The 27,932-nt window shown below is 56.2% G+C and overlaps 3 protein-coding genes and 1 long non-coding RNA gene across 5 annotated transcripts in view; 2 read left to right on the top strand and 2 right to left on the bottom strand.

Moving 5' to 3' along the window:
- FAM168A (family with sequence similarity 168 member A) overlaps nt 1-2,697 on the top strand; it is a 122,178-nt gene extending 119,481 nt beyond the window's left edge. For both annotated transcript variants that reach the window (XM_057405264.1, XM_057405265.1), the window contains 2 exons: nt 452-582; nt 2,534-2,697. In XM_057405264.1, coding sequence (XP_057261247.1) covers nt 452-564 — 113 coding nt within the window. In that variant the 3' untranslated portion in view covers nt 565-582; nt 2,534-2,697. The remainder of the gene's footprint in view (nt 1-451; nt 583-2,533) is intronic.
- Nucleotides 2,698-4,022: 1,325 nt separating this feature from the next.
- On the top strand, nt 4,023-5,572 carry LOC130597055 (uncharacterized). The gene is made up of 2 exons (XR_008971674.1): nt 4,023-4,063; nt 4,095-5,572. It is a non-coding gene; the product is annotated as an uncharacterized LOC130597055 (long non-coding RNA).
- A 3,037-nt stretch (nt 5,573-8,609) lies between these two features.
- RELT (RELT TNF receptor) lies at nt 8,610-16,045 on the bottom strand. The gene is made up of 10 exons (XM_057405261.1): nt 15,977-16,045; nt 14,780-14,869; nt 14,539-14,699; nt 14,368-14,453; nt 13,981-14,217; nt 12,561-12,641; nt 12,407-12,482; nt 12,136-12,321; nt 11,946-12,060; nt 8,610-9,686 (listed from the first exon to the last, which is right to left on the bottom strand). Exons 1-10 carry the CDS (start codon nt 16,019-16,021, stop codon nt 9,648-9,650), a joined length of 1,116 nt encoding a protein of 371 aa, XP_057261244.1. The 5' UTR covers nt 16,022-16,045; the 3' UTR covers nt 8,610-9,647.
- Nucleotides 16,046-20,408: 4,363 nt separating this feature from the next.
- Nucleotides 20,409-27,932, bottom strand: part of ARHGEF17 (Rho guanine nucleotide exchange factor 17) — a 43,341-nt gene continuing 35,817 nt past the window's right edge. The window contains exons 13-21 of the mRNA XM_057405260.1: nt 27,717-27,910; nt 27,380-27,621; nt 26,800-27,046; nt 26,638-26,724; nt 26,473-26,540; nt 25,968-26,116; nt 25,712-25,886; nt 21,937-22,179; nt 20,409-20,711 (exon numbers count right to left, since the gene is read on the bottom strand). Coding sequence (XP_057261243.1) covers nt 20,521-20,711; nt 21,937-22,179; nt 25,712-25,886; nt 25,968-26,116; nt 26,473-26,540; nt 26,638-26,724; nt 26,800-27,046; nt 27,380-27,621; nt 27,717-27,910 — 1,596 coding nt within the window. The 3' untranslated portion in view covers nt 20,409-20,520. The remainder of the gene's footprint in view (nt 20,712-21,936; nt 22,180-25,711; nt 25,887-25,967; nt 26,117-26,472; nt 26,541-26,637; nt 26,725-26,799; nt 27,047-27,379; nt 27,622-27,716; nt 27,911-27,932) is intronic.

The following is a 27,932-nucleotide window of genomic DNA, read 5'->3' as shown; positions in this document are numbered from 1 at the left end:
TAGTCTTCAGGGACAAGGGAAATTAGAAAAAGATGAGTTGAGGCCAAAACCAGCATGGAAAATGTGCTGGAGCTTCAGGTGGGTTTATTCTGTTCGTGGTGTTGGCTGATACCAACCACACGACTCAAAACACCTTTGCTTCAGGTCTCACAGGCCGATAATATTTGAGGGAATTGAAGAAGGGGAAAAAAGGCAGCTGATGCAGTGCCTGCCCCTTAGAATCACAGAATCAACCAGGTTGGAAAAGCCCTTTAAGCTCATCCAATCCAACCATTCCCACCACTGCCCCATGGCACTGAGGCCTTGTCTCTATGGGGTGTGAACACTTGCAGGGCCGGTGCCTGCAGCCCTGCCCTGGGCAGCCTGTTCCAATGCCTGAGCACCCTTTGGGGCAGGACTTGTTCCTAATCTTGTCTAACCTCTCCTAACATATTTCTCCATGCCATTGCAGGAACCTTGTTGACCACCCCACAACACACTGCCATCGGAGCACATCCAGTTTCCGTGCCAACGTACAGGGCTCAAGGAACCCCCACCTACAGCTATGTACCTCCACACTGGTAAACCCACTGGCCAATTCATGTAAGTGCTGCCTTGGCAGGCCTTGCCCTGCTCTTCTTGATTAATTAACCACCAAGCACTGCTATTGCTTCTCTCCTGCCTGCAAAGCTGCTGAATCCCTTTCTCAAGGTGATGCTTTTGTCTACAGAAGAGCCTTTTAGCACTGCTCCCGACTAGGGATACCTGCATGGGGCTCTGTCGTGGGGCTACAGAAGGTTTTAGCAAAGCATAGTGTACCTTGACCTTACATAGAATCCCAGAGCAGTCTGGGTTAAAGGGACCTTAAAGCTCATCCAGTTCCAGCTCTCTGCCACGGGCAGGGACCCCTTCCATGAGAGCAGCTTGCTCCAAGCCCCTGGGTCCAACCTGGCCTTGAACACTGCCAGGGATGGGGCAGCCACAGCTTCTCTGGGCACCCTGTGCCAGCGCCTCAGCACCCTCCCAGGGAAGAGCTTCTGCCTAAGAGCTCAGCTCAGTCTCCCCTCGGGCAGGTTCAAGCCATTCCCCTTGGCCTGGCCCTACAGGCCCTTGTCCCAAGCCCCTCTCCAGCTTTCCTGCAGCCCCTTTAGGCACTGGAGCTGCTCTGAGGTCTCCCCTTAAGGAGCCTTCTAAAACATCCTGTTTGTTATCATGGGCCTTGTGTGCAGCTGCCTACAACCAGCTGCAGGTTCCTGTCATGCTCAGGATCCCCAAAGTCCCAGCTGCTCATTTAAACACCCTCCTTGTGTTGATGGAGCTCTTGGTCCTTCATGCCCAATTAACAGGGAACGCAGCTGATGGGAACACATGATGCTGCACGGGGAGGCAGCGAGGATCAACCAGCCCTGGGGGCTATCTGAAATCTCTCCTTGCTGCATACATTACACTGAGCTAATCCTTCCCATGACAAATCGTTGTGCAATTAGCAGAGAGGATCCCATCTGCACATTTTTAATCCTCTGCAATGGATACCACCACCGAGCTGCTGCTTCCTCAGCTCCCTGCCCAAGAAATTGGGCACTCAGCGGCACGAGAATGGTTAAATCCCATGTACATCAGCTATGGGTGCTGTGATAGGGGTGCAGAGGATAGGAGAACAACTCTCTCTGATCATAGAATCACAGAGTCTGCCAGGTTCGAAAAGCCCTTTAAGCCCATCCAGTCCAACCTTCATCCCAGCACTGCCAAGGCCACCACTGCCCCATGGCACTGAGGCCTCGTCTCCACGGGGTGTGAACCCTTGCAGGGCCGGTGCCTGCAGCCCTGCCCTGGGCAGCCTGTTCCAATGCCTGAGCACCCTCTGGGGCAGGAATTGTTCCTCAGCTCCATCTAAACCTGCCCTGGTGCAGCTTGAGGCCGGTTCCTCTTGTCCCATCCCTTGTTCCTTGGGAGCAGAGCCCAGCCCCTCCTGGCTCCATCCTCCTCTCAGGCACTTGTAGGCAGCCATCAGGTCCCCCCTGAGCCTTCTCTTCTCCACACTGAACCCCCCAGGTCCTTCAGCCCTTCCCCATCACACTTGGGCTCCAGGCCCTGCACCAGCTCCACTGCCCTTCTCTGGCCCCCCTCCAGCACCTCAATGTCTCTCTTGCAGTGAGGGGCCCAGAGCTGAGCACAGGATCCGAGGTGCAGCCTCACCAGTGCCCAGTGCAGGGGCACAATCCCTGCCCTGGCCCTGCTGCCGCCCTGGTGCTGATCCAGGCCAGGATGCTGGGGGCTCCCTGGCTGCCTGGGCACAAGCTGCTCATGTTCAGCTCCATCCATCAGCACCCCCAGCTCCTTTTCCATGGGCAGTTTCCAGCCACAATTCCCAAACCTGGAGCTTTGCATGGGGCTGTTGTGACCCAAGTGCAGGACCCGGCACTTTGCCTTGTTGAACCTCATCCTATTGGCCACAGCCCAATTATCCAGCCTGTCCAGGCTGCTCTTTAGAACCTTCCTACCGTGCACCACTTGCTCCTAACTCCTTCTTTGCGATATCTCTGCTCTCTTCCAGATCCAGAGTCAAACATTGTATGCAACTACACAAGTCTTACATCGGTGCTGTGGCCGCTGTCCTGCAGCACCTCGTCTGTTTGCAAGAACAAAAGAAAACCAACAAAAGTGCAAGGGTCACTTTATGCATTCTTTAGTGGTTTTGTAAAAGCTGCTTTTTCTAATCTTCTGCCTCCCTTTTATTTTATTGTTTTCTCCTCTCCCCTTTCCTCCTCCCCACCCCACATCCATTGTGTAACACACGTACTGACACTGAGCAATAGTCGAGTTCTCTTTGGAGTCCTATCATTGGAAAGCTCAGACTATTCCACTGTTTTGTTTTTCCAGCATTGCCCAGCTGAGTGGTGCAAAGATCCCCCCACTTCTTGTTCGTTTTGGGTTCTTTTCATGATCTTTCTGTTGTCGTTGTTGTTGGCAAGAGCCTAGATTTCTTTTGGCTAGTAAGAGTGGTTGATGTTCAGGGTACTATGTGAAAAGCACAGCGCTGGTAGGCAGGCTTCTTCTTCCCATTTTGGTTTGGGTATTTTTAGTTGAAGAATATAAATTATTTAATCTTCCATAACATATTGCAAGAAAAAAAAGCAACTTGGTGTCTTCCAGATAGCTGTTGTGATAGATTATAAATGCATTATCTGCAGTGAAGTTCTGAACTCATCCCTTCTTTTGTAGGAGTTAAGAGAATATAAGTATCATTAGCGACGTAACACACTTGTCTTAGGAAGTATGAGGAATGGGCACCATCAGGTCTTTGGGCTGCTTTTTCCGACTGGGCAAATGGATTTTGTGTGATGGGAAGAGAGCAGCAGAGACACACGTGCCCTGGTAGCATCTTGCACCTCTTGGGTATATAGGGTGCTCCCCATCGGCTACGTCCTGGGGCTGTGTGAGGGAGAAGGCAGCTCCTTCCTTGTGTGGCTACTGCTTGCAGGCAGAGATGAGCTGGGTGGCTGTTGAAGGAAGCAAGGAGATGTTCAAGGGTTGGTCTGAAAGAGCTTCTCCAGGTCCAGGGTTTGATTTGAAGAGCTTCTCCAGGTCCAAGGTTTGGTTTGAAGAGCTTCTTCCAGGTCCAAGGTTTTGGTTTGAAGAGCTTCTCCAGGTCCAAGGTTTGGTTTGAAGAGCTTCTCCAGGTCCAAGGTTTGGTTTGAAGAGCTTCTCCAGGTCCAGGGTTTGGTTTGAAGAGCTTCTTCAGGTCCAAGGTTTGGTTTGAAGAGCTTCTTCCAGGTCCAAGGTTTGGTTTGAAGAGCTTCTCCAGGTCCAAGGGTTGATCTGAAGAGCTTCTCCAGTTCCAGGGTTTGGTTTGAAGAGCTTCTCCAGGTCCAGGGTTTGATTTAAAGAGCTTCTCCTGGTCCAAGGTTTGGTTTGAAGAGCTTCTCCAGGTCCAGGGTTTGGTTTGAAGAGCTTCTCCAGGTCCAAGGTTTGGTTTGAAGAGCTTCTCCAGGTCCAGGGTTTGATTTGAAGAGCTTCTCCAGGTCCAAGGTTTGGTTTGAAGAGCTTCTCCAGGTCCAAGGGTTGATCTGAAGAGTTTCTCCAGGTCCAGGGTTTGGTTTGAAGAGCTTCTCCAGGTCCAAGGGTTGGTCTGAAGAGCTTCTCCAGGTCCAAGGCTTGGTTTGAAGAGCTTCTCTAGAGTCTCATAGTGTGGGAAAGGAGGAGAGCTGATTGATGGAGAAGAGTCTTTGAGGTAGGGCAAGGGGGAAGACGGGTGGCTTCACCTTTCACCTGTGTCATTGGCAGGGCTGAAACCAAACTGTGATTCCTCCATGGTAGTCAAGGTGCTCCCCTCATTCTTTGGGTTACAGCTGAGGCTTCCAGGAGAAATGTTCATCCAAGCACAAATCCTGGCACCATAGAGAAAGGCAGGAGAGGGGGATGAGAGCAGCTGCTCTGCTTGGCCTGTGGGGAGAAGCAGAGGGGAAGAGGAAGCAATAGCAATAAACACGTCACCTTCCTCATGGGAAGGCACCTGAGGAAAGGCGAGAGCACGGAAGGTGATCCACAGTTGACAGGGACCAGGCTGGGATACAATGGGCACGTGGAGGCTGTGGGCAATGGGGTAAGTTCAGGGGGTTTTGGCTTTCCCAAGGACATGAAGATGTGAGGCCACGTGTGGCCAGTGACATCCCACCTTGGGGTATCCGAGTGGAGCAATAAGTTGTATGGAGGGCAGTAGAGAGAGGTTTTGCAGACGGTACTTGAGGCCAGTTTATGTTTAAGCCCTTATCCCTGAACCCTGTGTCGAAACAAGGTTTTTCTTCTGTTTTGCGTTTCCTAAGACAAAACCACTGTTGGGTTTTGAGTTTTTCCCTCAAGTGTGCCAAAAGAGTTACGTGCACCAGCAGTGTGTTCGCAGCTCGCATCTCTTGGGCTTCAAGGTTGTCACAATGGACCAAATCCAGAGCCTTTAAAGCAGTCAGGTTAGGAGGTGTGGGTGGGAATCCCTCCTGGCATTGCCTGTCATGGATTTCTGCCCCATGCGTGGTGTTGAGTCAGTGCCCAGATGTCTGTTGGTTGCTCTGCTTTGGGTATGCCGTATCTCCATGTGGAGGTGAGGGCAGTGGAGAGCAGCACTGGAGGGTCACCTTGACTGGGACATGGTGGTGCAGAGATCAGACTGGAGGGGCTTTCAGAAGAGCAACGTGACCATTGTTGGTACCAGGGTGAGACCTTGCTCTTGGTTGTGTCTCCAGCTTGGCTTCTGCTGCCATTGGGAGGAGTTAATGGAGCTCCTTCCTATGAGCATGGTCCAAATGAGGAGGAACAAGCTTAGGGACCCAAGAGGACTTCTCCTTCCACTGGTTGGTCCCCGGTGGTTTGTCAGCTTGGGTGGTGGAAGCAGCACTTCTGTATAGGAGTCATTTAGTTGGTCATGGGGGTTTTAAAGGAGATCTGGCAAAGCTCTGGTTGAGCTTCCCAACCTCGAGGGGAGCAGAGTGGGGGAAGACTGACCACCAGTGCTGTGGGGTTGGAAGGTGGATTTCTCCTGTGTGGTACTTTGGGTTGCACTTTGGGTTTGTATAAATGGAAAAGAAAAGGCCCCCCCCCCCCCCCCCCCCCCCCCCCCCAAAGAAAAAACCCTAAGGGTTCACCTTGGCCAAGGCAAGGATTAGCACATAAAGAGCACCAGGACATTTGGAACCAATGTTCCTACATCACCCTTCCACTGTCTGTAGCAGTTAAACCTGGGTGGAAAACCACCCAGTAGATCACAGGACTTGAAGACCTCTCAATACCCTTCTTTCCTCTCATGTTGACCTCGGGCTATGTGTTAGGAGCTGTCTGTCAGCATGGAAACACATAGGGTAGAGTAAGCTCCAGCCAGAGTAATGGCACTATGGCTTGCAGGGTTCAGTGTTATCACAGCCTAGGTTCTACAGAGGAGGTCCTGCCCAGCAGACCTAGGCACCCTTCACCCTTAGCTGCTTTAGGAATGAGTGCCAATACTTGGGTCCATGGCCAGGAAGGAGCTGCCAGGCTTGCTGGTGTAAGGAAAGAGAACACTAAAGGTGGGGTAGAAAGCTCCAGGAAGATCACCCAGTGTTACCACTACTGAGATGTGACAGGGGTGGTTTAGTTTTAACTCCTTCCCTTGGAGCAGCAGCAGAGCTGGTGCTCCTCATCCTGTTGTGCCCAGGCAGAAAAGGCCATTAACTCAACCAGGGTGTGGAGAGGTGAAGCATTCACTGCCTGTCAGGTGAGAGGCTCTAGTGAGCACGTTTGGAAACTGGTGGTGGGTTTAGGCTTGGACACTGCATGGCTCCAGGGCCACTGTATGGCTCCAGGGCCACTGCATGGCTCCAGGGCCACTGCATGGCTCCAGGGCCACCGCATGGCTCCAGGCTTGGGTAGCTCCTTCCCAAGGTGGCTTCATGGGTCCATGATGGTGGTGAGATGCTCCCTGCTGCTGCATGGGGATGTGGGGCTTGATGCCCCTCAGCTCATGCCAGCAGTGACCTGCAGCCCTGTCCCCTTCCCCATGGAGGGGTATTGGGGTTTGGGTAGATGGAATGATGAGAGGAAAGCCCATGATCCCAAGCCCTTTCCTTGGCCAAGTCATGGCTTAAGTGGAGGTCCTGGGGAGGTTGCAGCCTGGTGGGGGACTCCCGTGTGGGGAACACTGATGGTGGCCACCAGCTTCTCAGATACTTCACTCCAGCAAAGCTTTGCTGATGTCAGTTAAGCAAAAGGGTTTCCTGTGGTGGAGGATCACACTGGGCATTAGCAAGGAGGAGCAGGAGGGGCTAAACCATCCTTAGGAACCTCTGAAGTATCTCAGAGATTGATATTGCAGCTAAAGAGGAAGGAAAATCACTCTGAAACCACTGTTACAGCCATGAACCCATCCCTGCCATTATCTCTGCTTGAAAACACGAGCTGTAACCCAAGATGTGGGGAGGGAAAAAGGCAAATTGAGAGTGGTGGTGACCCCCAACCTGAGTGAGCTCCTGTATCCATCACCCCTCCAAGGGGCTGAGCCCTCCAGGTGACCATTTGCTCTTGTGTTTAATGAATAACAATAACCCAGGTCAGCTTTTGCAGTTGCAGGATGTACTTACCATGAAGTGTTATTGAAGGGCTTGTTTTGAAGGATGCATGTTTTAGGGTATCCGTTTTCTCCCCATCCACCAGCATCCCACTGAATGGGGTCCTTCCCGAAGCCCTCTCTCTTTGCCATCCTCTCCCTCCCCTCCTCCATCCCAGTGGATGCAGGGATATGGGATGATGTGGTCCCTTGTCCAGAGGGTGTGAAATGGGGGTTGGCTTTCTTAGAGGGGTACACATTTGAGGATATTTTGAGGGAACCCATATTTGAAGGATAATTTTCCATAGGGAAACCCAACCAGCCGACAATAGCAATAAGAGCTGCTGGATATCCATAAATCCAGGGCTTTTGGGTTAGTTTTTATTAATTGTCAGTATTTCCAGGCCCTCCATCCATCACCCCAAAACACAGTGACCCTCTGCCCATCTTCCTTTCACTTTGTCCTCAGCCCTTTGGGCTGCCAGCAGGATCAAGCTCCAGATGGTTTCTCTGCCATGCACTAGCATTCCCATAGGGAAAAAAGGGAGCCTGAGAGGAAAGAGAGCTTGGAGAAGGTGTTTTCCCAGCATGTTGCACCGTGGCACTTAGGGATTTACCTGTCATCAGGCAAAACAGCCTGGTACAGGGATGTTGGCAAAGCAGGAATAGCAAAATCCGTGCTTCAACAGCAGCAATTCCCAGTTGGAAACACTCAGTTGTGCTGTTTGTAGGGAAAAGCCTCTTGATGCAATACAGCCACCTGCAGCATCGCTGCAGCTCCCTGCAGGGGATGGAGCTGGGGTTTCCCAGGGTGAAGGAGGTTTGGGATCAGAGAGGTCGGGAAGCATGGGAAGGAAGCAGAACTGAGCCAGTGGGGTGCAGGGTAGCACCCAAAGCCTCCCGTTCCCCTAGCACTGAGCAAACCCACGTTGGGTTTTACCCTTCTTTCTATGGAATAAGGTTTTTAATCCCATTCCCCCCCCCAAACCAGCTCATTTTTAAATAGTATTTGACCTCTTAAGCAAAAAATAAATACCATAAATACCAAAAAGTAAGAGAAATAAAGACAAAACCCAGGAGTAACCATGTCTTCCAAGTCTCAAAGGTGTGGAGGGAGCATGGCCTTGAAGTGATGCCCTGGAGAGCCCCCTCCCTGCGTCCCCAGCCTCGGTTTGTCCATCTGAGAGTGTCCATTTGGGTTTAGTTCCCTGGTTTTGGGGTTTGTTCTGGTTTTGGTTCTGAAGATCAGGTCGTGATCTCCCCCCCCCCCCCTCCAAGTTTGTAACTGTCTGATATTACCTGTAAGATGTAGAACATTGGAGACCTATGAACATGTTTCCAAAAAACAAAAAGAGATAAAAAATAAATAAAAGAGCCCAAGAGGGGGCTGTGGTTGGTTTTTTTTTTGGTGGTGAGGGGGTGAAGTGAATGGGAGCAGCCATAAACCCATTCCTAGGGTGGTTGTGGAGCTTGGTGGTCAAAACTCAACCTTGGGTGGGTCGTTCTGCTGAGCCCAGCGTGGCCATCGAAGAGGTCAGTGTGGTCCTCTAGGAGGAGTGTGTGAGCTTCATGGTGAGCAGAGTGGATCTCCTGGGTCGATTGAGACCTTGGATAGAGATGTCCATGCAGGAGACCAGCTTTTGGCCAGGTCAGCCCATGCCCTGGGTGGCTTGTTGTAAGGTGGGAGCTGTTCCGTGGTCCACAGACTGTCATTAGACTGCGGTGTGGAGTGCTGGTACCTCGTGATGGAGGGAAATCAAGAGCTCGTGGTGTTCCTGGAGAGGCTTCAGTTCAACAGACCAAGGTGACCATGGCATGGCATCCCAGCTGCACGACATCCTCCACTGCATGGTGTCTCCAATGGGGCTGTGCTCTGGCATCCTGGCTTTCCAGAGATGTTATCCATCAGGGGCACCACGATGTGGCCACCATCACCAGCATCAATGGCTCCCAGAGATGCTCTCCATCAGCTCCCCATGATACAGCCACCACCACCGGTGCTGCAGCTCCAGGAGATGCTGTCCATAACGGGACCACGATGTGGCCACCATCACCAGCATCAATGGCTCCCAGAGATGCTCTCCATCAGCTCCCCATGATACAGCCACCACCACCGGTGCTGCAGCTCCAGGAGATGCTGTCCATAACGGGACCACGATGTGGCCACCATCACCAGCATCATGGCTCCCAGAGATGCTCTCCGTCAGGGGACCACGATACGGCCACCACCACCGGTGCTGCAGCTCCGGGAGATGCTGTCCATAACAGGACCACGATGTGGCCACCATCACCAGCATCATGGCTCCCAGAGATGCTCTCCGTCAGGGGACCACGATATGGCCACCACCACCACCGGTGTTGCAGCTCCAAGAGGTGCTCTCCATCAGCCCACCGTGCCATGGCCACCACCAGTCCTTGGGGACAGGGAATCCTTCTCACCAGCTGGGCCAGACGATGGGTTTGCCACGCTCCTGATGGACACCTTGGTGGCAGGAGCAGAAGCCACGCTGCCGCCTCCAGCACTTCATGGCTCCACACAGGACTGGCTTTCACACGGTGCCCAGCATCCTCTGTCCCCTCCGTGGGGTCTTTGTGGGTGTCACCGTCCCCCCGAGGCAGCCCCCAGGCCTGGTGCCAGCTGGGATGGACCATGAATGAGGCTGGATTGGACCCTCTGCATCACCCAAGTGGCCGGAGCCACTTGTGGCACTCTCTAGACCAACATCCATGGTGGCTGTCGCTGGCCAGGGACATCCCTGTTGGAGGGGACACCTCCTCCTGCTAAAAGCAGCCACCCACGTTGTCCCCACATCACCAGTGCCCCCCCCTCCCCATAAGGATGCTGAGGCCCTGCAGGACTTGGCCATGGGCTCAGCAGGGTCAAGGTGACCCCAAATGTGATGGGGGGGGGGGGGGAACGTGGGGTGACAGGAGCTGGAGGGGACACAGTGTCCAGGGTGCGCTTACAGAGCTCCACGTGCACGTGTGTGTGTGCATGTGTGACTGAACGTGTGTGTGTGACTGAACGTGTGCACACGTGTGTGTGTGCATGTGTGACTGAATGTGTGCACACGTGTGTGTGTGCGTGACTGAACGTGTGCACACGTGTGTGTGTGCATGTGTGACTGAACGTGTGCACACGTGTGTGTGTGCGTGTGTGACTGAACGTGTGCACACGTGTGTGTGTGCATGTGTGACTGAACGTGTGCACACGTGTGTGTGTGCATGTGTGACTGAACGTGTGCACACATGTGTGTGTGCGTGCGTGACTGAACGTGTGCACACATGTGTGTGTGCGTGTGTGACTGAACGTGTGCACACGTGTGTGTGTGCATGTGTGACTGAACGTGTGCACACGTGTGTGTGTGTGTGACTGAACGTGTGCACACGTGTGTGTGTGTGTGACTGAACGTGTGCACACGTGTGTGTGTGCAGAGGGGGTTTGCATTGATGCTATGTGACTGCATACATGTGTGTGACTGCATGCATGTGTGTGCGACTGCATACATGTGTGTGCGACTGCATGCATACGTGTGTGACTGCATACATGTGTGTGTGACTGCATACATGTGTGTGATTGCATACATGTGTGTGACTGCATGCATGTGTGTGCGACTGCATACATGTGTGTGCGACTGCATACATGTGTGTGCGACTGCATACATGTGTGTGCGACTGCATGCATACGTGTGTGACTGCATACATGTGTGTGACTGCATACATGTGTGTGTGACTGCATACATGTGTGTGACTGCATACATGTGTGTGTGACTGCATACATGTGTGTGACTGCATACATGTGTGTGTGACTGCATACATGTGTGTGACTGCATACATGTGTGTGACTGCATACATGTGTGTGCGACTGCATACATGTGTGTGACTGCATACATGTGTGTGCGACTGCATACATGTGTGTGACTGCATACATGTGTGTGACTGCATACATGTGTGTGCAACTGCATACATGTATGTGCAACTGCATACATGTGTGTGTGACTGCATACATGCGTGTGCATGGACATCACTGCATGTGGGTTTGCATGTGCATTTATGCATGTGCTCATGTGAACAAGCCCATCTGGGCACATCTCTGTGTGTGTGCGTGTGAAGACACGCTTGGAGAGCTCCAGGTGTGTGTTTGCATGCATGTACAACATCAGTCACATATGTGACTGTACATACATGTGCACACATGTATGTAGATGTGCAGAGGCGGGTTTCCATATGCACATCTCACTCTGTGCCTGTGCAGTGATGCGTGCGCATCCCTGTGTGTGCGTGCACATCTACATGCTCACACATACGTGTTTCCATGCTGACACGTGTGGCTGCAGCCCACGTGCAGGGGGTTGTATGCGCATGTGTGAGGACACGTGTGCCCCTGTGTCACACTGCAGCCCCACAGCCACCCCAGCACCCTGCAGTGTGTGACCCCCGCTCTGTGCATGGCTATAGGCGCATGTATAGGTGCATGCACACGTATGAGTGCACGTGCGCCTACATGTCTGCTTTGGTGCATGCGTGAGTGCACATTTATACATGTAAACGCATGTAAATGTGCTCTATGGGGTGTTCGGCCATAAATGCTTTTCGCATGCTATAGGGGTGCGTGTGCAGGGGATGGGGTGTATGAAAGCAGAACCACCTCTTTGCACCAGCACCCACCCCTTAGGTACAGGGGGTGGGATGAAGGGGGGGAGCTCACCAAACCCCATTTAGAAGCAGCCTCCCAGCTGCTGGAACAGGCTCAGGGGCGTTGGGCTGCTCCATCCTGGCCATCACCGGATGCCCTCAGGAGGCTTCAGAGTTAACGCTCTCCCCTCCGGCTTCCTGCAGCCCCAGTTTCCCCCATGATGGACCCTCAGAGGCTCCCCCCCACCACCCCACCCCTTACCTTGGGGGGGCCATCAGTGCTCCTCAACCACATCCCACTCCCGGTGGGCAGGGGTCCATGGTGGGCTTCACCCCCTGCATCACTCCTCATCTCCGGGATGCGGGACACGCGGAACCTGTTGAGGGGCATCACATCAGCTTGTCCCCACCCTGCAGAGAGGGGGGTACCCATGGGGGGGGTCCCCACTCACCTGCCCACAGAGAGGATGGTGACCTCAGTGGGCCGACCCCCGGGTTTGGGGCCCTTGGTGGCACTGAGCGGTGGCAGCACCTCGGGCCACTTCTGGCTGCAGCGGGCGCACGGGGCTGGGCCCTGCACTGTGTGGAGGTGCTGCTGGTGCTGGCAGGAGGGGGGAAACTGAGGCAGGAGGTGCAGCCTGGGGAGGAGGGGGAGACGGCGTCAGGGGGGGGGGTTGCTCCTACCGTGGGGGGTCCTCGGTGCAGCTTTGGGGGGGTCCTTACTTATCTGGGGGGGCGCAGCCCGGTGGCTGTTGGCTGTGATGCTCCTTCAGCAGCTCCTCCAGCGCTGCAGCGTTTTCTATGGGGGGGGGACACCAAAAGGGGGTCATGGGGGGGTCCAAACCTTGTCACCCCCTACCCAGGAACCCCCCCCGACCTTTCTTCTCAGTGATCAACCGCACCAGCACCCCGATGGTGTCCTCATTGGCATCCTCCAGCGGGTAGATGGAGCTGGGACCTGGACGGAGAAGTAAGGGAGGGCTTGAGTGACTGGGGGATGAACCCCACCATGGATGAAGAGGATGCCCTGGGTCAGGGAGGACCAGAAGCCATGGGGATGGGTTGGATGAGAGGAGACGGATGCGGGATGATGGATGCGGGATGCGGGATGATGGATGCGGGATGATGGATGCGGGATGCGGGATGATGGATGCGGGATGATGGATGCGGGATGATGGATGCGGGATGATGGATGCGGGATGATGGTGCGGGATGATGGTGCGGGATGATGGTGCGGGATGATGGATGGGGGATAATGGATGCGGGATGATGGATGTGGGATGATGGATGCGGGATGATGGTGCGGGATGATGGATGCGGGATGATGGTGCGGGATGATGGATGCGGGATGATGGATGCGGGATGATGGATGTGGGATGATGGTGCGGGATGATGGATGCGGGATGATGGTGCGGGATGATGGATGCGGGATGATGGTGCGGGATGATGGATGCGGGATGATGGTGCGGGATGATGGATGCAGGATGATGGATGCAGGATGATGGATGGGGGATGATGGATGCGGGATGATGGATGCGGGATGATGGATGCGGGATGATGGATGCGGGGTGATGGATGCGGGATGAGGGATGCGGGATGATGGATGCGGGATGATGGATGCGGGATGACGGATGCGGGATGACGGATGGGGGATGATGGATGTGGGATGATGGATGCGGGATGATGGATGCGGGATGATGGATGATGGATGAGGGATGATGAATGCGGGATGATGGATGCGGGATGATGGATGATGGATGCGGGATGACGGATGCGGGATGACGGATGCGGGATGACGGATGGGGGATGATGGATGCGGGATGATGGATGCGGGATGATGGATGCGGGATGATGGATGCGGGAGGATGGATGTGGGATGATGGATGCGGGAGGATGGATGCGGGATGATGGATGCGGGGTGATGGATGCGGGATGAGGGATGCGGGATGATGGATGCGGGATGACGGATGCGGGATGACGGATGCGGGATGACGGATGGGGGATGATGGATGCGGGATGATGGATGCGGGATGATGGATGATGGATGAGGGATGATGAATGCGGGATGATGGATGCGGGATGATGGATGATGGATGCGGGATGATGGATGCGGGATGACGGATGCGGGATGACGGATGGGGGATGATGGATGCGGGATGATGGATGCGGGATGATGGATGCGGGAGGATGGATGTGGGATGATGGATGCAGGAGGATGGATGCGGGAGGATGGATGTGGGATGATGGATGCGGGATGGTGGATGCGGGATGATGGATGTGGCACATCCAGGGCTCACCTGTGGCTCCAGGCTGGGGCTCCTTGCTGGTGGTGCAGTAGTAACCCTTCCTCTTCAGCAGGTTGCAGACCAGGATGCCCAGCAGCCCCATGGCACAAAAGACCGGGACAATGGTCAGCACGGCCGCCTGTGCTGCTGCTGCCTCCTCCTCCTCTTCCTCACCCCTCAGAGCCACCCATGTCCCGTTGGTCCCCACCGGCTGCTCCAGGGCTTCAGGGCTGCGGACTCGCCGCCGGCCTGGGGATGGAAAGCACCGGATCAGCCTCAGGGAGGACTTTGTTGGGATGGAATCCCCTTTTCCCAAGAGCTCTGCTGCCTTGAGGGAAGCAGAAACCACTCGTGTGAGGAGTGGAGACGTCCCAGCATCCCTGCTCTATCAGCACCCACCTCGGCACCCCGGGGTGCTGCGGGGAGCGCTGGCGCAGGGCAGGCACGGGCCCCGGGGCTCCTTCTCCCCTTCAGGGCTGTAAAACCTGCGGGGTGGGACGGGAGGGTCAGGATGTGGCCCACGAGCGGCACCGGGGCTGTGGGGCTGCAGCATCCCCTGGCAGGGCTCACCCCGGGAGGCAGGATCCGCATCGGCTGTCGGTGCCCGCGGTGCCCGGAGCCACCAGGATCCTGTTCCCATCCCGGCAGCGGGTGTGAGCGGAGCAGGATGTGTCCCCCCGTGAGAAGGTGCCGGGGGGACAAGCTCGGCACCTCCCCACTGAGCCACATTCCTGCACGGAGGGAGAGGGAGGTGAGCGATGGATGGACGGATCCAGCACCTTCCACCCGGGCTGCATGCACCGTGTCTTACCCCAGTAGGCTCCTCTCCGGGGGCGCATCCTGGTGTCCCGTGCCCCCGGGGACCGCAGCTCCCGGCCCCTGCACCGGGGCTGCTCAGCACCTGCAGGAGAAGCAAAGAGAAGTGCTCAGCGCCAGGTGCTGTGAGAATCCTGCTGCTGCCAGAGCTGCGCTGGTGGGGATGCAGGGGAGGTGATGGGATGGGTGCAAACACAGGGCACGGACCGGGGGGATTAGCATGGAATCACAGAATCCCGGCCTGGGTTGGGTTGAAGGGACCGTAAAGCTCCTCCAGCTCCAACCCCTGCCACGGGCAGGGACCCCTTCCATAGAGCAGCTTGCTCCAAGCCCCTGTGTCCAACCTGGCCTTGAACACTGCCAGGGATGGGGCAGCCACAGCTTCTCTGGGCACCCTGTGCCAGCGCCTCAGCACCCTCCCAGGGAAGAGCTTCTGCCTAAGAGCTCAGCTCAGTCTCCCCTCGGGCAGGTTCAAGCCATTCCCCTTGGCCTGGCCCTACAGGCCCTTGTCCAAAAGTGATGTGATGGATACAAACCCATTGCGTGCATCGTGGTGGATGCAAACCCACCGCTACTGACATGATGGACACAAACCATCACCAGCGACATGATGGATCCCGAGGCACTGCATGCACCACGGTGACCCCAACCTGTCACAAGGGTTGTGAGAGATGCAGTCCCATTGCATGCACGCGCATCGCCAGCAACCTGATGGATGCCACCCCATCACGCAGACCATGATGGATGCGAGCCCATCACCAGTGACATGGTGCTGATAAACTGACTGTGGCTGGTAAAACCCATCACGACCCTTGCTCAGGCCAAGGCACCCCAAGGAGCAGCCCCAGCTCCTGAGGTACCTCTGTGGCCCATCCCAAGGGCTTCTCATGGGACACGGGACAACGCGATGGTCCCAGAAGGAGCAGCGAGGGAGAAGCCACATTCCCAAACAGAAGCCTCAGCAGAAGAGAGAAAAGGAGGAGGAAGAATGTGGGAGGCAAAGGGGGAACCTCAACCCAAACCCAGCATCTCCCCAGGGCTGGGCTGCTGCAAGCTTCCAGGTGGGAAACGTATTGGGTTGCCCTATTGTGGCCGTGGGGTGGTGATGCTGGACGGGGCTCTGGCATCACAGGAGGCAGAAGGAGGGATGCAGGAGGATGGGATGGGATGGGATGGATGAGGCCGTACTCACCCCCAGGACAGTGACAAGCCACCAGCACATCCCGTTCCTCTTCATCACCAGGGGAGACCTGCCCGGGGAGGGGGGGGGAAGCAGCTTGTGGATCCCTGTTCCCCTCCACTGGGATGCTCCAGGGCATCTGCCTGGATACCCCAGCAGCAGCGACCTTCCACCACCCCCAGAAAGCTTTGTTAGAGGATTTATGGGATGCTCAGCATCATCTCCTTCCCTTGCAGACCCCAACTCCATGTGAAACGGAGAGGGACCAACCCTACAAGGGAACCATACAAGGGGCAAGGGAGGCTGAACACCTTTACACGAAGGTTTTCCTGCTCTGGAGGTGGCTTTTGTGCACCTGCCACAAGGAAACGAAGTCCTTGAATAAGAAGTATTAAAATCAAGTGCAATGAAACGTGGTTCCCACAGGCTCATCCCCCCCTTCCTTAACGAGTGGTTGAATCAATCCGTGCGGACAGCACCGGGATGGGATGGGAAGGGAAGGGAAGGGAAGGGAAGGGGAGGAGTCAGTAACATCCCAAAGGCGAATCCAGCCTCTGAGCCCGCATGGAAACTGCCCCGGTTGTCACGGTCCTGTGAGCACCCCAGAGCCTCGTTACAGCCTCTGCTGCTCCTAATCACTGCTTGGCATCACCCATGGGAGATGCAGCCAATGACCCACGGCAGGAGGCCATGCTGGGGGGGAATGGGGCAGAGCTGGGCAATGACAGGACATGGGTTGGGATGTGATGGCTCAGCCCGGAATGAGCATCCTCTGGGCTCCAGGTCCTCCCAGTAGCGCCCAGTAAGGGAGCATGGAGCCCTCCTGGGAGCTGCATCGCCAAGCTAAGAGCCACCAAGCCCTATCTGCACCAGCAACATCTATGCCAAGCTGGGACCCTGTGATTTTGGGGGGGGGGCTGAGTCCACTACCACCATCACCCCATCATGTGCCACCTCCCCACTGAGCCTCATCCCAGTGCAATAGCATTCCATGGGGACACTTTGGGATGCGCCCCTTGATTGTGGAGGGAGGACGAAACTGGGGCAAAGCCTCCACCCTGTAAACCAGCACTACTCAAACCTGAGCTTAAGGTTTAAGCCTAACATCAAGTTTATTAATCCTTGGGGGGGCGGGGGTTAGGATTTGACTGCTTAATAGCATCACCTCAGGGACACCCTGAGATGTTTGGGATGCTGCTGTGCCAGGAAAGGAGCAGCAATGGCTTTGGGAGGGGATGAGCAGGTCCCACTGTGCCCAGGGGACCATGAGCTGCGGGTAAGTGATGCCATGGGCCAGCAGAGCCCATATCACAGAACCCCAGAGTGGTTTGGGTTGGGAGGGACCTTAAATCTCATCCAGTCCCAACCCCCTGCCATGGGTAGGGACACTTCCACAGGAGCAGCTTGCTCCAAGCCCCATCCTGGCTCTCTGGTTCAAGACAAATGGGTTTAAACCCCACCAGGAACAGCGCTGGCCCCAGGTAAAGCAGGTCTGAGGCCAAGCTTAATACCTAAGGATTAAGAACATCCCTTGGATGACCAAGACCCTGCCATGGGGATGCAGGAGGTCCCAGGACCAGGGAGCTCCAGGTCCTGGCTGTCAATAGAGCTTTAGGGGGCAGCTCGGAGCCACCGCAGTTGGGGATGGGGGATGCAGGCACAAACCCACCCCCTGCGTGGTGGGATGCTCAGCACCCCACCTGAAGCTAGTTTTAGGAAAACTAAACCCAGCGCAATTTACTTGCCAAGAGCCAGAAGGAACCAAAAATAACCCCACCAGTGGCTGCTCTTTGGGGCCACCCCAGCCTCCACCAGCTCCAAACCCTACTTGCATCAATGCAAACACACCGGGGAAGGCAACCTGGGTCTGGAATTCCCCCCCGTTCCCACTGGATCACGTAAGCCTTTTATTCCCAGCCCGCCCCTAATAGAGCCTGTAACCCAAAGCTGCCCATTGGGATTCCAGCGAGGGCTTCCCCTCCCCATGGGGGAGCCGGGTTTCAGCCGCTGGCTCCTGCAGATAAAGGGGCTAAAAAGGGAGCAGCCGCTCGGGAACACTTTGGGAACGGCTCTTGGAGGCAGCGTGGGACAAGGAGGGGGGATTATCCGGTAAACCCAGCGCTACCGCATCCCCCCCGGCCCCCATCGGGACAACGAAACCCTCACAGAAACGCAGTCTTAAAGGCAAACGATGGCAGGAGCATCGCTACGGCGCTGAGCCCAGGCAGCAGCATCCCCCGGCCCCGCTCTGGGGGGCAGCCCCTCACCGCGGCATCCCGCCCCGCTGCAGGGGCTTGGCTGGGATTTTCCATCCCGTTTGCCAGGCAGCGGATGCGGAGTTTTCCCTTAACCTACTTCTCCCCTTCCCCACCCTTTATCCTAACCCACATTCGCGCTGCGGCAGCCGGAGCCAGCACCGGGGTGTGTGGGGGGGCTCCCAATCACCGCATCCCACTTCAGGCGATGCTCCCCCCATATCTCCTTAAGGATAAGGTCAAGGAATATCCCCCCCCCCCCCATTGCAAACGCACCCCCAAAAGCACCCCCTTTTACACAGCCCGAAGCTGCAGCACCCCCAAACCACCCCCCAAGGGGTATTTAACCCATTAAAGGGGGTGACCCCGTATGGATGAGCCCCCAGTACCAAAGGGGAGCCCCAAAATTGCACCTTACCTACCCCCGACCACGCTCCCCTCCGGCTCTTTATGAATGAACCCGCGGGCGCACTGCTCCGACTCGCCCCGCCCCTTTTCCGTGACGTCACGCGCCGAAGCTCCGCCCACCCTCCCAGCACTTAGCCCCGCCCTTGCCTCCGGTAGCGCCCCCTGCCGGGCGCGGAGGGAGCAGCGGGAGGGAAGGGTGATGGAGGGGGGGATTTGGGGGTGTTTGGCTTTATCCTAAAGGAGGAGGGGTTTTGGGGGGGAAAAGGGAAAAACGAGGATTTTACATATGGAACAAGAAGGTTTTAAAGAAATAAGGGGGTTTTGACCCATATGGGCTCCGTAAGGGGGGCACCCATGGGTGCTGCACCCTGCTTTCCTATGTGCCCTGTAGTGCACCCCGTCCTGGACTCGTCCCCTTCCACAGGGGGATGGTTTCCCACGCTGGGACACCCCCGTTGCCTTCAGGCCGGGTGCTCCCAGTGCCCCCTGTCCTGGCTGTTTGTCCTCCTGTCATTCCCAGGGGACCGCAAGGGACTGGGGTACATCCCAATGCGGGAGGGATCCCCCCCTTGGGAGTTATCCAGGAGGGAATAACCCACCCCGCAAGGAAAAGGACGAGACTTCATTCTGACACGGGTGACCTTTAGTGACAAAAAGCCCCCAAGTGACCAAAATCCTGCTCCCTCCATCCCAAAACGTCCTCACCATCCCAGTGTTAACTCCATCCTGCATGGAGAGAGGGGCATGGGACAGCAGCATCCCTGGCACTCACTCAGGGTTTCCTGGGGATGGGGTCACTTCTCCCATGGGGCCAAGAGGGCTGGGCCCCACCTGGACCCTGGGCTGAAAGTGGGAAAATGGGAGGAAAAAAGGAGAAATGGGGTGAATTTTGACCAAAAAAAGTCTTGGTTTTAGGGTCCCAACTTCTGCCATCACGATTTAGCGGTGCAGGGGAGCACCCCGGCTGTCTGGCACAGGGATGCGAAGAAGATCCTTGTCCTCATATCCATATCGGCGCCTTCATCCCGCCCCAAAGCTGCGAAGCCCCATGGGCATCACAGAGCCCTCAATTCCCCCCCTCCATCAGTCCTCCCCTCCCTGCACGGCCCAGCTCCATCAGCGCGGTCCAGCTCTACCTCGGTCCAATGCACCAGGAAGGTTTTACCCCCCCCATCTCCAAAGCAGAGGGAGCAGCAGCACCATGACAATGCCCTTGACCCCCCCAATTCCCCCCCCCCCCCAATAAACGAGGATGTTTATATATATAATATATATATTTAAAACAAACAAACAGACAAACAGAGCTATCTGGGTGCTGCGATGGAGCGAGCGGGTCAGCGGGAGGCCCGGGCCGAGGGGGACACCACGGGCACATCATCCCTGGGATGGTCCCATGGCGTGGCCGGGGGTCCCAGGGGAAAAGAGGGGAAGGGGGGAGTGTGTGGGACAGGGCTGTGACCCCCTGCTCCCCCCCCCCCCAAAAGCAGGCACACACACAACCGGAGAGCAAGGCAGGCTCCTGGCTGTACACAGCATCCTCCGGCCGGTCCCCAGGGATGCTCCTTAACGCCTTCCTCCTTCGCTAGCGCCTTCCCCATTCCCCTCCCCATCTTCTCCACACCCCCAAATCGGTTCGTGTCCCACAGCCCCCCCCACCCCTCACCCTCCCCAGTCCCATGTGGTGGCCGGGTTGGGGGGGGGGACAGGACAGTGTGGGGACACCGGGGCTCATCCCCCCCCCAACCCCAAGCACACAGAGAGCAGCCGGGTTGGAGATGAGCGGCGCTGGGGCTGGGGGTGGCAGGGAGGGGGATCCAGGACCCCCATCCTCTGCATACAGGGGGGCCAGCACCCCCCTTCCTCGCCGGGCTGGCCCTGGGGGGCTGTGGCTGTTCACGCTCTCCAGAGGAGGAGGTGGTTGGTGCTGTCGTCCCTTCCCACCGTCTCGCTGCTGCTGGTCAGGCGGAAATCCTCGTATCCGTCCCCGCCGCTGATCACCAGCATCTTGGGCTTGGAGAGAGCCAGGGCAGGGGCACGGGGACGCGATGGGTCTCGTTTCTCTGCCTCGCTTGGCTTCTCGGCCCCTGCTGTGTGGGGAACACCCATGGGTGCTGCTGGATGGGCCCACGCGGCGCCCATGTTCCCAGCAGCATTGCAGCAGCAGCAGCATCCCATTAGTATCACCCCACCAGCACTGCTCCACCAGCATCATCCCAGCATCCTCCTACCAGTGCCATCCCACCAGCACTGCTCCACCAGCATCATCCCAGCATCCTCCTACCAGTGCCATCCCACCAGCACTGCTCCACCAGCATCATCCCAGCATCCTCCTACCAGTGCCATCCCACCAGCATCATCCCAGAATCATCCCAGCAGCATCATTCCAGCAGCATGATCCCAGCATCCTCCCACCAGCACCATCCCACCAGCATCCTCCCACCAGCATCCTCCCACCAGCACCATCCCACCAGCATCCCACCAGCATCATCCCAGAATCATCCCAGCAGCATCATTCCAGCAGCATGATCCCAGCATCCTCCCACCACTATCATCCCACCAGCACTGCCTCATCATCAGCATCCCACCAGCACTATCCTAACATCAGCCTCCTAGCATCATCCCAGCGTCATCCCACCATTAGCATCCCACCAGCACCATCCCAGCATCCTCCTACCAGCACCATCCCACCAGCATCATCCTACCATCATCCCACCAGCACTATCCTAACATCAGCCTCCCAGTGTTAGCCTCCCAGCATCATCCCACCACTAGCATCCCACCAGCAGCATCCCAGCATCCTCCCACCAGCATCATCCTACCAGCATCCCCCCAGCACCATCCCAGCATCCTCTGAACATCAGCCCCCCAGCATCCTCCCACCAGCATCCTCTGAATGCCACCACCACTTTCCCAGGTGCCATATCTTGGTCCCCAAAAATCTCCCATCCCCAAATTATCCCCTCCCATCCACATCAGCCACCCCAACCCCCAAATTACCTCATTCCCCCTTCATTGCCTCCATCTCCCCATCCCACCCCTCAGAGGTGGTGACACTCTGGTGGCTTTTTCCCCATGAGAATTAGGGTCTCGCAGGGAAACTGGGCTCACTCGAGCCATGGCCAAGCCCTGCAGGGGCAGTTTAACACCCAATTCCCTCCCTTCCCATTTTCCTCCTTGGATTCACACACAAGGATGGAGCGGGCCCTCCGATGGCCTCACTCCCAGGTTATCCATCAGCAGGACGGCATTCCATTGCCTTGCATGGGGTCAGGGTTGTCCCGTTGCCCCCAACCCCATTATCCCACCTACCCGTCTCCCTTGGCAACGGGAAGAGGAGGTCAAAGCCATCGGGCAGCTCGATGGCGGTGAGGAAGCGGACGTGGCCGGTGTGGCCCTGGGCCAGTCCCACCAGCGCCGGGGCCGCCTTGGCTGACACGGACAGGGTCAGCACCACGCCGGCGCTGGTCCCGATCCAGAGCAGATCCTTGCACGCCAGGAGAGCCGTGATCCGCAGGCAGGCGGCCTTGTGCTGCCGGATGATGGCATCCGAGCCTGCGGGGCACGCGGCCGTCAGCATCCCACCCTGCCCGGCGTTCCCTGCCTCCAGCCGGGCTCTGCGGCTCGTGGGACGTGGGGCAGGGACATCGCAAGCCCCCCGGCTGGGATAGAGCACCCCAGGGTGCTCTCAGATGGCGACGCCTCATGAGGGGGGTTGTGCGGATGCTTTCTTGCCCTGTGGGACCAGGAAGATGCCCACGGAGCTGTTTCTCCTATGGGATAATGCTCAGGGGCTGCCCTGTGTCCATGGGGGAATAGGCAGACGCCCAGAGGCTGCTTGATTCCAGTGTGGGACTGTTCACACGTCATCTAGGGGATTCCCTATTATCCCATGGCATTATGAAGCCATCCAAGGGATTCCCTATTCCCTGTGGCATTATGAAGCCATCCAAGGCATTCCCTATTCCCTGTGGCATTATGAAGCCATCCAAGGCATTCCCTATTCCCTGTGGCATTATGAAGCCATCCAAGGGATTCCCTATTACCCTGTGGCATTATGAAGCCATCCAAGGGATTCCCTATTCCCTGTGGCATTATGAAGCCATCCAAGGGATTCCCTAGTCCCTGTGGCATTATGAAGCCATCCAAGGGATTCCCTATTCCCTGTGGCATTATGAAGCCATCCAAGGGATTCCCTATTCCCTGTGGCATTATGAAGCCATCCAAGGGATTCCCTATTGCCTGTGGCATTATGAAGCCATTCAGGTGATTCCCTATTCCCTGTGGCATTATGAAGCCATCCAAGGCATTCCCTATTTCCCTGTGGCATTATGAAGCCATTCAGGTGATTCCCTATTCCCTGTGGCATTATGAAGCCATCCAAGGCATTCCCTATTCCCTGCGGCATTATGAAGCCATCCAAGGCATTCCCTATTCTCTGTGGCATTCTGAAGCCATCCAAGGGATTCCCTATTTCCCTGTGGCATTATGAAGCCATCCAAGGGATTCCCTATTCCCTGTGGCATTATGAAGCCATCCAAGGCATTCCCTATTCCCTGTGGCATTATGAAGCCATCCAAGGCATTCCCTATTTCCCTGTGGCATTATGAAGCCATTCAGGTGATTCCCTATTCCCTGTGGCATTATGAAGCCATCCAAGGCATTCCCTATTCCCTGTGGCATTATGAAGCCATCCAAGGCATTCCCTATTCCCTGTGGCATTATGAAGCCATCCAAGGCATTCCCTATTCCCTGTGGCATTATGAAGCCATCCAAGGCATTCCCTAGTCCCTGTGGCATTATGAAGCCATCCAAGGGATTCCCTATTACTTTGTGGCATTATGAAGCCATCCAAGGGATTCCCTATTACCTGTGGCATTATGAAGCCATCCAAGGGATTCCCTAGTCCCTGTGGCATTATGAAGCCATCCAAGGGATTCCCTATTCCCTGTGGCATTATGAAGCCATCCAAGGGATTCCCTATTCCCTGTGGCATTATGAAGCCATCCAAGGGATTCCCTATTGCCTGTGGCATTATGAAGCCATTCAGGTGATTCCCTATTCCCTGTGGCATTATGAAGCCATCCAAGGCATTCCCTATTTCCCTGTGGCATTATGAAGCCATTCAGGTGATTCCCTATTCCCTGTGGCATTATGAAGCCATCCAAGGCATTCCCTATTCCCTGTGGCATTATGAAGCCATCCAAGGGATTCCCTATTCCCTGTGGCATTATGAAGCCATCCAAGGCATTCCCTATTCTCTGTGGCATTCTGAAGCCATCCAAGGGATTCCCTATTTCCCTGTGGCATTATGAAGCCATCCAAGGGATTCCCTATTCCCTGTGGCATTATGAAGCCATCCAAGGCATTCCCTATTCCCTGTGGCATTATGAAGCCATCCAAGGCATTCCCTATTCCCTGTGGCATTATGAAGCCATCCAAGGGATTCCCTATTCCCTGTGGCATTATGAAGCCATCCAAGGGATTCCCTATTCCCTGTGGCATTATGAAGCCATCCAAGGGATTCCCTATTGCCTGTGGCATTATGAAGCCATTCAGGTGATTCCCTATTCCCTGTGGCATTATGAAGCCATCCAAGGCATTCCCTATTTCCCTGTGGCATTATGAAGCCATTCAGGTGATTCCCTATTCCCTGTGGCATTATGAAGCCATCCAAGGCATTCCCTATTCCCTGTGGCATTATGAAGCCATCCAAGGCATTCCCTATTCCCTGTGGCATTATGAAGCCATCCAAGGCATTCCCTATTCCCTGTGGCATTATGAAGCCATCCAAGGGATTCCCTATTCCCTGTGGCATTATGAAGCCATCCAAGGCATTCCCTATTCTCTGTGGCATTCTGAAGCCATCCAAGGGATTCCCTATTTCCCTGTGGCATTATGAAGCCATCCAAGGGATTCCCTATTCCCTGTGGCATTATGAAGCCATCCAAGGCATTCCCTATTCCCTGTGGCATTATGAAGCCATCCAAGGCATTCCCTATTTCCCTGTGGCATTATGAAGCCATTCAGGTGATTCCCTATTCCCTGTGGCATTATGAAGCCATCCAAGGCATTCCCTATTCCCTGTGGCATTATGAAGCCATCCAAGGGATTCCCTATTCCCTGTGGCATTATGAAGCCATCCAAGGCATTCCCTATTCCCTGTGGCATTATGAAGCCATCCAAGGCATTCCCTAGTCCCTGTGGCATTATGAAGCCATCCAAGGGATTCCCTATTACTTTGTGGCATTATGAAGCCATCCAAGGGATTCCCTATTACCTGTGGCATTATGAAGCCATCCAAGGCATTCCCTATTCCCTGTGGCATTATGAAGCCATTCAGGTGATTCCCTATTCCCTGTGGCATTATGAAGCCATCCAAGGCATTCCCTATTCCCTGTGGCATTATGAAGCCATCCAAGGCATTCCCTAGTCCCTGTGGCATTATGAAGCCATCCAAGGCATTCCCTATTTCCCTGTGGCATTATGAAGCCATCCAAGGCATTCCCTATTTCCCTGTGGCATTATGAAGCCATCCAAGGGATTCCCTGTTCCCCTGTGGCATTATGAAGCCATCCAAGGGATTCCCTGTTCCCCTGTGGCATTATGAAGCCATCCAAGGCATTCCCTATTCCCTGTGGCATTATGAAGCCATCCAAGGGATTCCCTATTCCCTGTGGCATTATGAAGCCATTCAGGTGATTCCCTATTCCCTGTGGCATTATGAAGCAATCCAAGGCATTCCCTATTACCTTTGGCATTATACTGATGCCCAGGGGTTGCCCTACTTCTGCATGGGATTATGCTCGTATCCAAGGGTGCCCTACTCCTGTGTGGGATTATGAAGCCATCCATGGGGTTCCCTAACACCCTTTGAGTTCACGCTGATACCCAGGGGTTGCCTTCTTCCTACATGGGATTTTGCAGCCACCCAGGGCTTGTCCTGTTATCCCGTGGGTCGGGATGCAGGAGATAGCCACACTCCCCAGCCCTGGATGCTGCGGAGCATCCCGTCTCCATGGCAGACGACGGCCACGGGGACCACTGGTGACGGTGACGGTGACGGCACCCCGCTGGTGGCACTTACCCGCCAGCATCTTGTGCACGGGGGGGGTGATGTCCGCCTCGGCCAACTGCTCGTAGCTGGTGGCGTGGTAGAGCCGGACCTGGGCACTGCTCTGCAGCGCGATCCACACGCCCGGCCCCGAGCTCACCATGCACGTGACGCTGCGCCCGCTGTCCTGCCCCACCTGGAGCGTGTGCTGCAAGGGACGGAGCCGCGGCGATGACGGTGCCGCCGCTGCCCATCGCCGTCCCCTCCCGCCGCCACCACCCCCCGGTACCTCCTGTGCCAACGTGGCGGTGTTGAGGACGATGACTCGGTTTTGGCAGCCGCACCACAGCTTCCCTGCCACCGCCACCATCTTGGTGATGGGGCTCCCCGGTGAGCCCAGTGACACCGACTTGGAGGCTTGGGGGTCCCAGAAGCGGCCTGCGAGGAGCAGGAGGGGGGTGAGAAGTCGAAGCACCCCCAGGAAGCGCCGCGTTCACCTGGCTTGACGGGATGTTCTGGTTGGAGAGGCCTGTCTCCAGGTTCCCCATTAGAGGGCACATGAGCTGAGGTCCCCAGGGGATGCCAGAAGCAGCCAAGGACCACGAGGAGGATGCTTTCGGGGTCTCCAGCATCCCTCGAGGTGATGTCCCTTCCCTTCCCATAGAGGCAGGGAAGCCAAAGCACTCAGAGCATCCCTCTCCAGAGGCTGCCCAAGCCACCCACCCAAGAACCACCCCCTTTGGGGCTTCATTTCACCCCACCAGTGCCTTTTGATGTCCCAAATCCATCCTCACCTGCCTCGCGCTGGTACGCAACGAGCTCGCCATTGGCCAACGACACGAAAACCTGGTTATCCAGGTACCTGTGAGGAGAAAGCCCCTTTGTCAAACCCTGCTCAGCCCCCCCAAACCACCCTGCTATGGACATCCCGGGGCTGAAAATCCCCCTCCAGCGCTTACAAGATGCACATGACAGCAGCAGCGTGTTGCATCTTCATGCTGTTCTTCCTGTTCCGGATGTTATCCGACGACTGGTACACATGGATGCTGCAGAAGAGCAAAGCTTGAGCTCACCTCCGTGTGGGCCCATACGCAGGTATCCTGCCCGTCCCGGGGACGTACCAGCCATCCTCAGTGCCCAACCACATGGAGCTCTGATGGGCTTCAGGGTCAAGGCTGAGGAGGTCCTCGAGGCTGCCGCGGGTGAAGGAGCCGCGGCTGGAGCGGCGCAGGGCTCGTCCGTCCGTGGGGCTCTCGCCGTGCCGGTTCGGGCCGTAGGTGCCAGTGATGGGCATGAAGCCGGGTTCTTGCTCTTCCTCTGAGCTCGTTGTCTCCACTGCTGCCTCCTTGCAGCTTGGGATCTCTTCGTCTGTGGAGAAGGAGGAGGAGGAGGAAGGAATGGGTCAGAGCAGGAGCATTTGTTACCCACCAAAGCGATGGGGAAGAGACCATAGGGCCCCTTGGTCAAACCCAGGGGAGGACTTAGGGATGCTGAGCCCCCAAAACCCACCAGGGTTTACCCAAAGCCACCCATGGTGTTGGGCTGATGTCCCCCAACATCTCTTTTCCCAAGATCTCCTTGCCTCAAAGGCCTCCACCTGCAAATTTCCCCATGGAATCCAAGCCAAACCAATGGAGATGCTCGTAACTTTGGGTCTAAAAAGGGGGGATTTTTGGTAAGGAGGGGCTGGGGAGGACTCACTGCCGAAGCTGGAGGAGATGGTGGAGTGGCTGGCTTGGCTCTGCAGCGTCCCTGATGGACTGGGTGAGGACTCATCATCCGTGTCATCACTATCAAAGGGCACCAGCTCCCTGTTGCCACCATCGACCGGCTCCGAGAGCTCCAGCGACGAACCCGAGATGGAGATGTGCAGGCAGGGCTGCGGCCCCGCGTCCTCCGGCTGCACCGGCACCGGCTCCGAGGAGGGGCTGCCCACCGGCTCCCTGCCACCACAGTGGGAATGGGGGGGGGGGGGAAAGAACCAGCTCCAGCATCGCCCCTTCCCTCTGGCTCCGCGGTGCCGGTGGGAATGTCCTACCTATAGACCCGCTTGAGGCCGGGCACCGAGGCGATGCAGAGGATCCGGGCGGAGCAGACGGCGATGCAGGCTTCCACCGTGGGTTCCTTACGGATGCTGAGCAAACAGACCTGCCCCACGTAGCCATCGCTGTTGCAAACCCAAACTTCATGGGAGCTTTCCGGGCTGCCGTGGCTGGGAGAAGCACAGGAGAACTGCAAGGGAGGAAAAGATGGG

Source organism: Pezoporus wallicus, unplaced genomic scaffold, assembly GCF_028554395.1.
Source record: "Pezoporus wallicus isolate ANWC-B61680 ecotype Strahan unplaced genomic scaffold, APGP_CSIRO_Pwel_v1 contig_12807, whole genome shotgun sequence".
In the NCBI taxonomy this organism is placed as follows: Eukaryota; Metazoa; Chordata; class Aves; order Psittaciformes; family Psittacidae; genus Pezoporus; species Pezoporus wallicus.
Note: the sequence above shows the minus strand (reverse complement) of the source record. Positions and strands in the feature narration are given on the sequence as shown.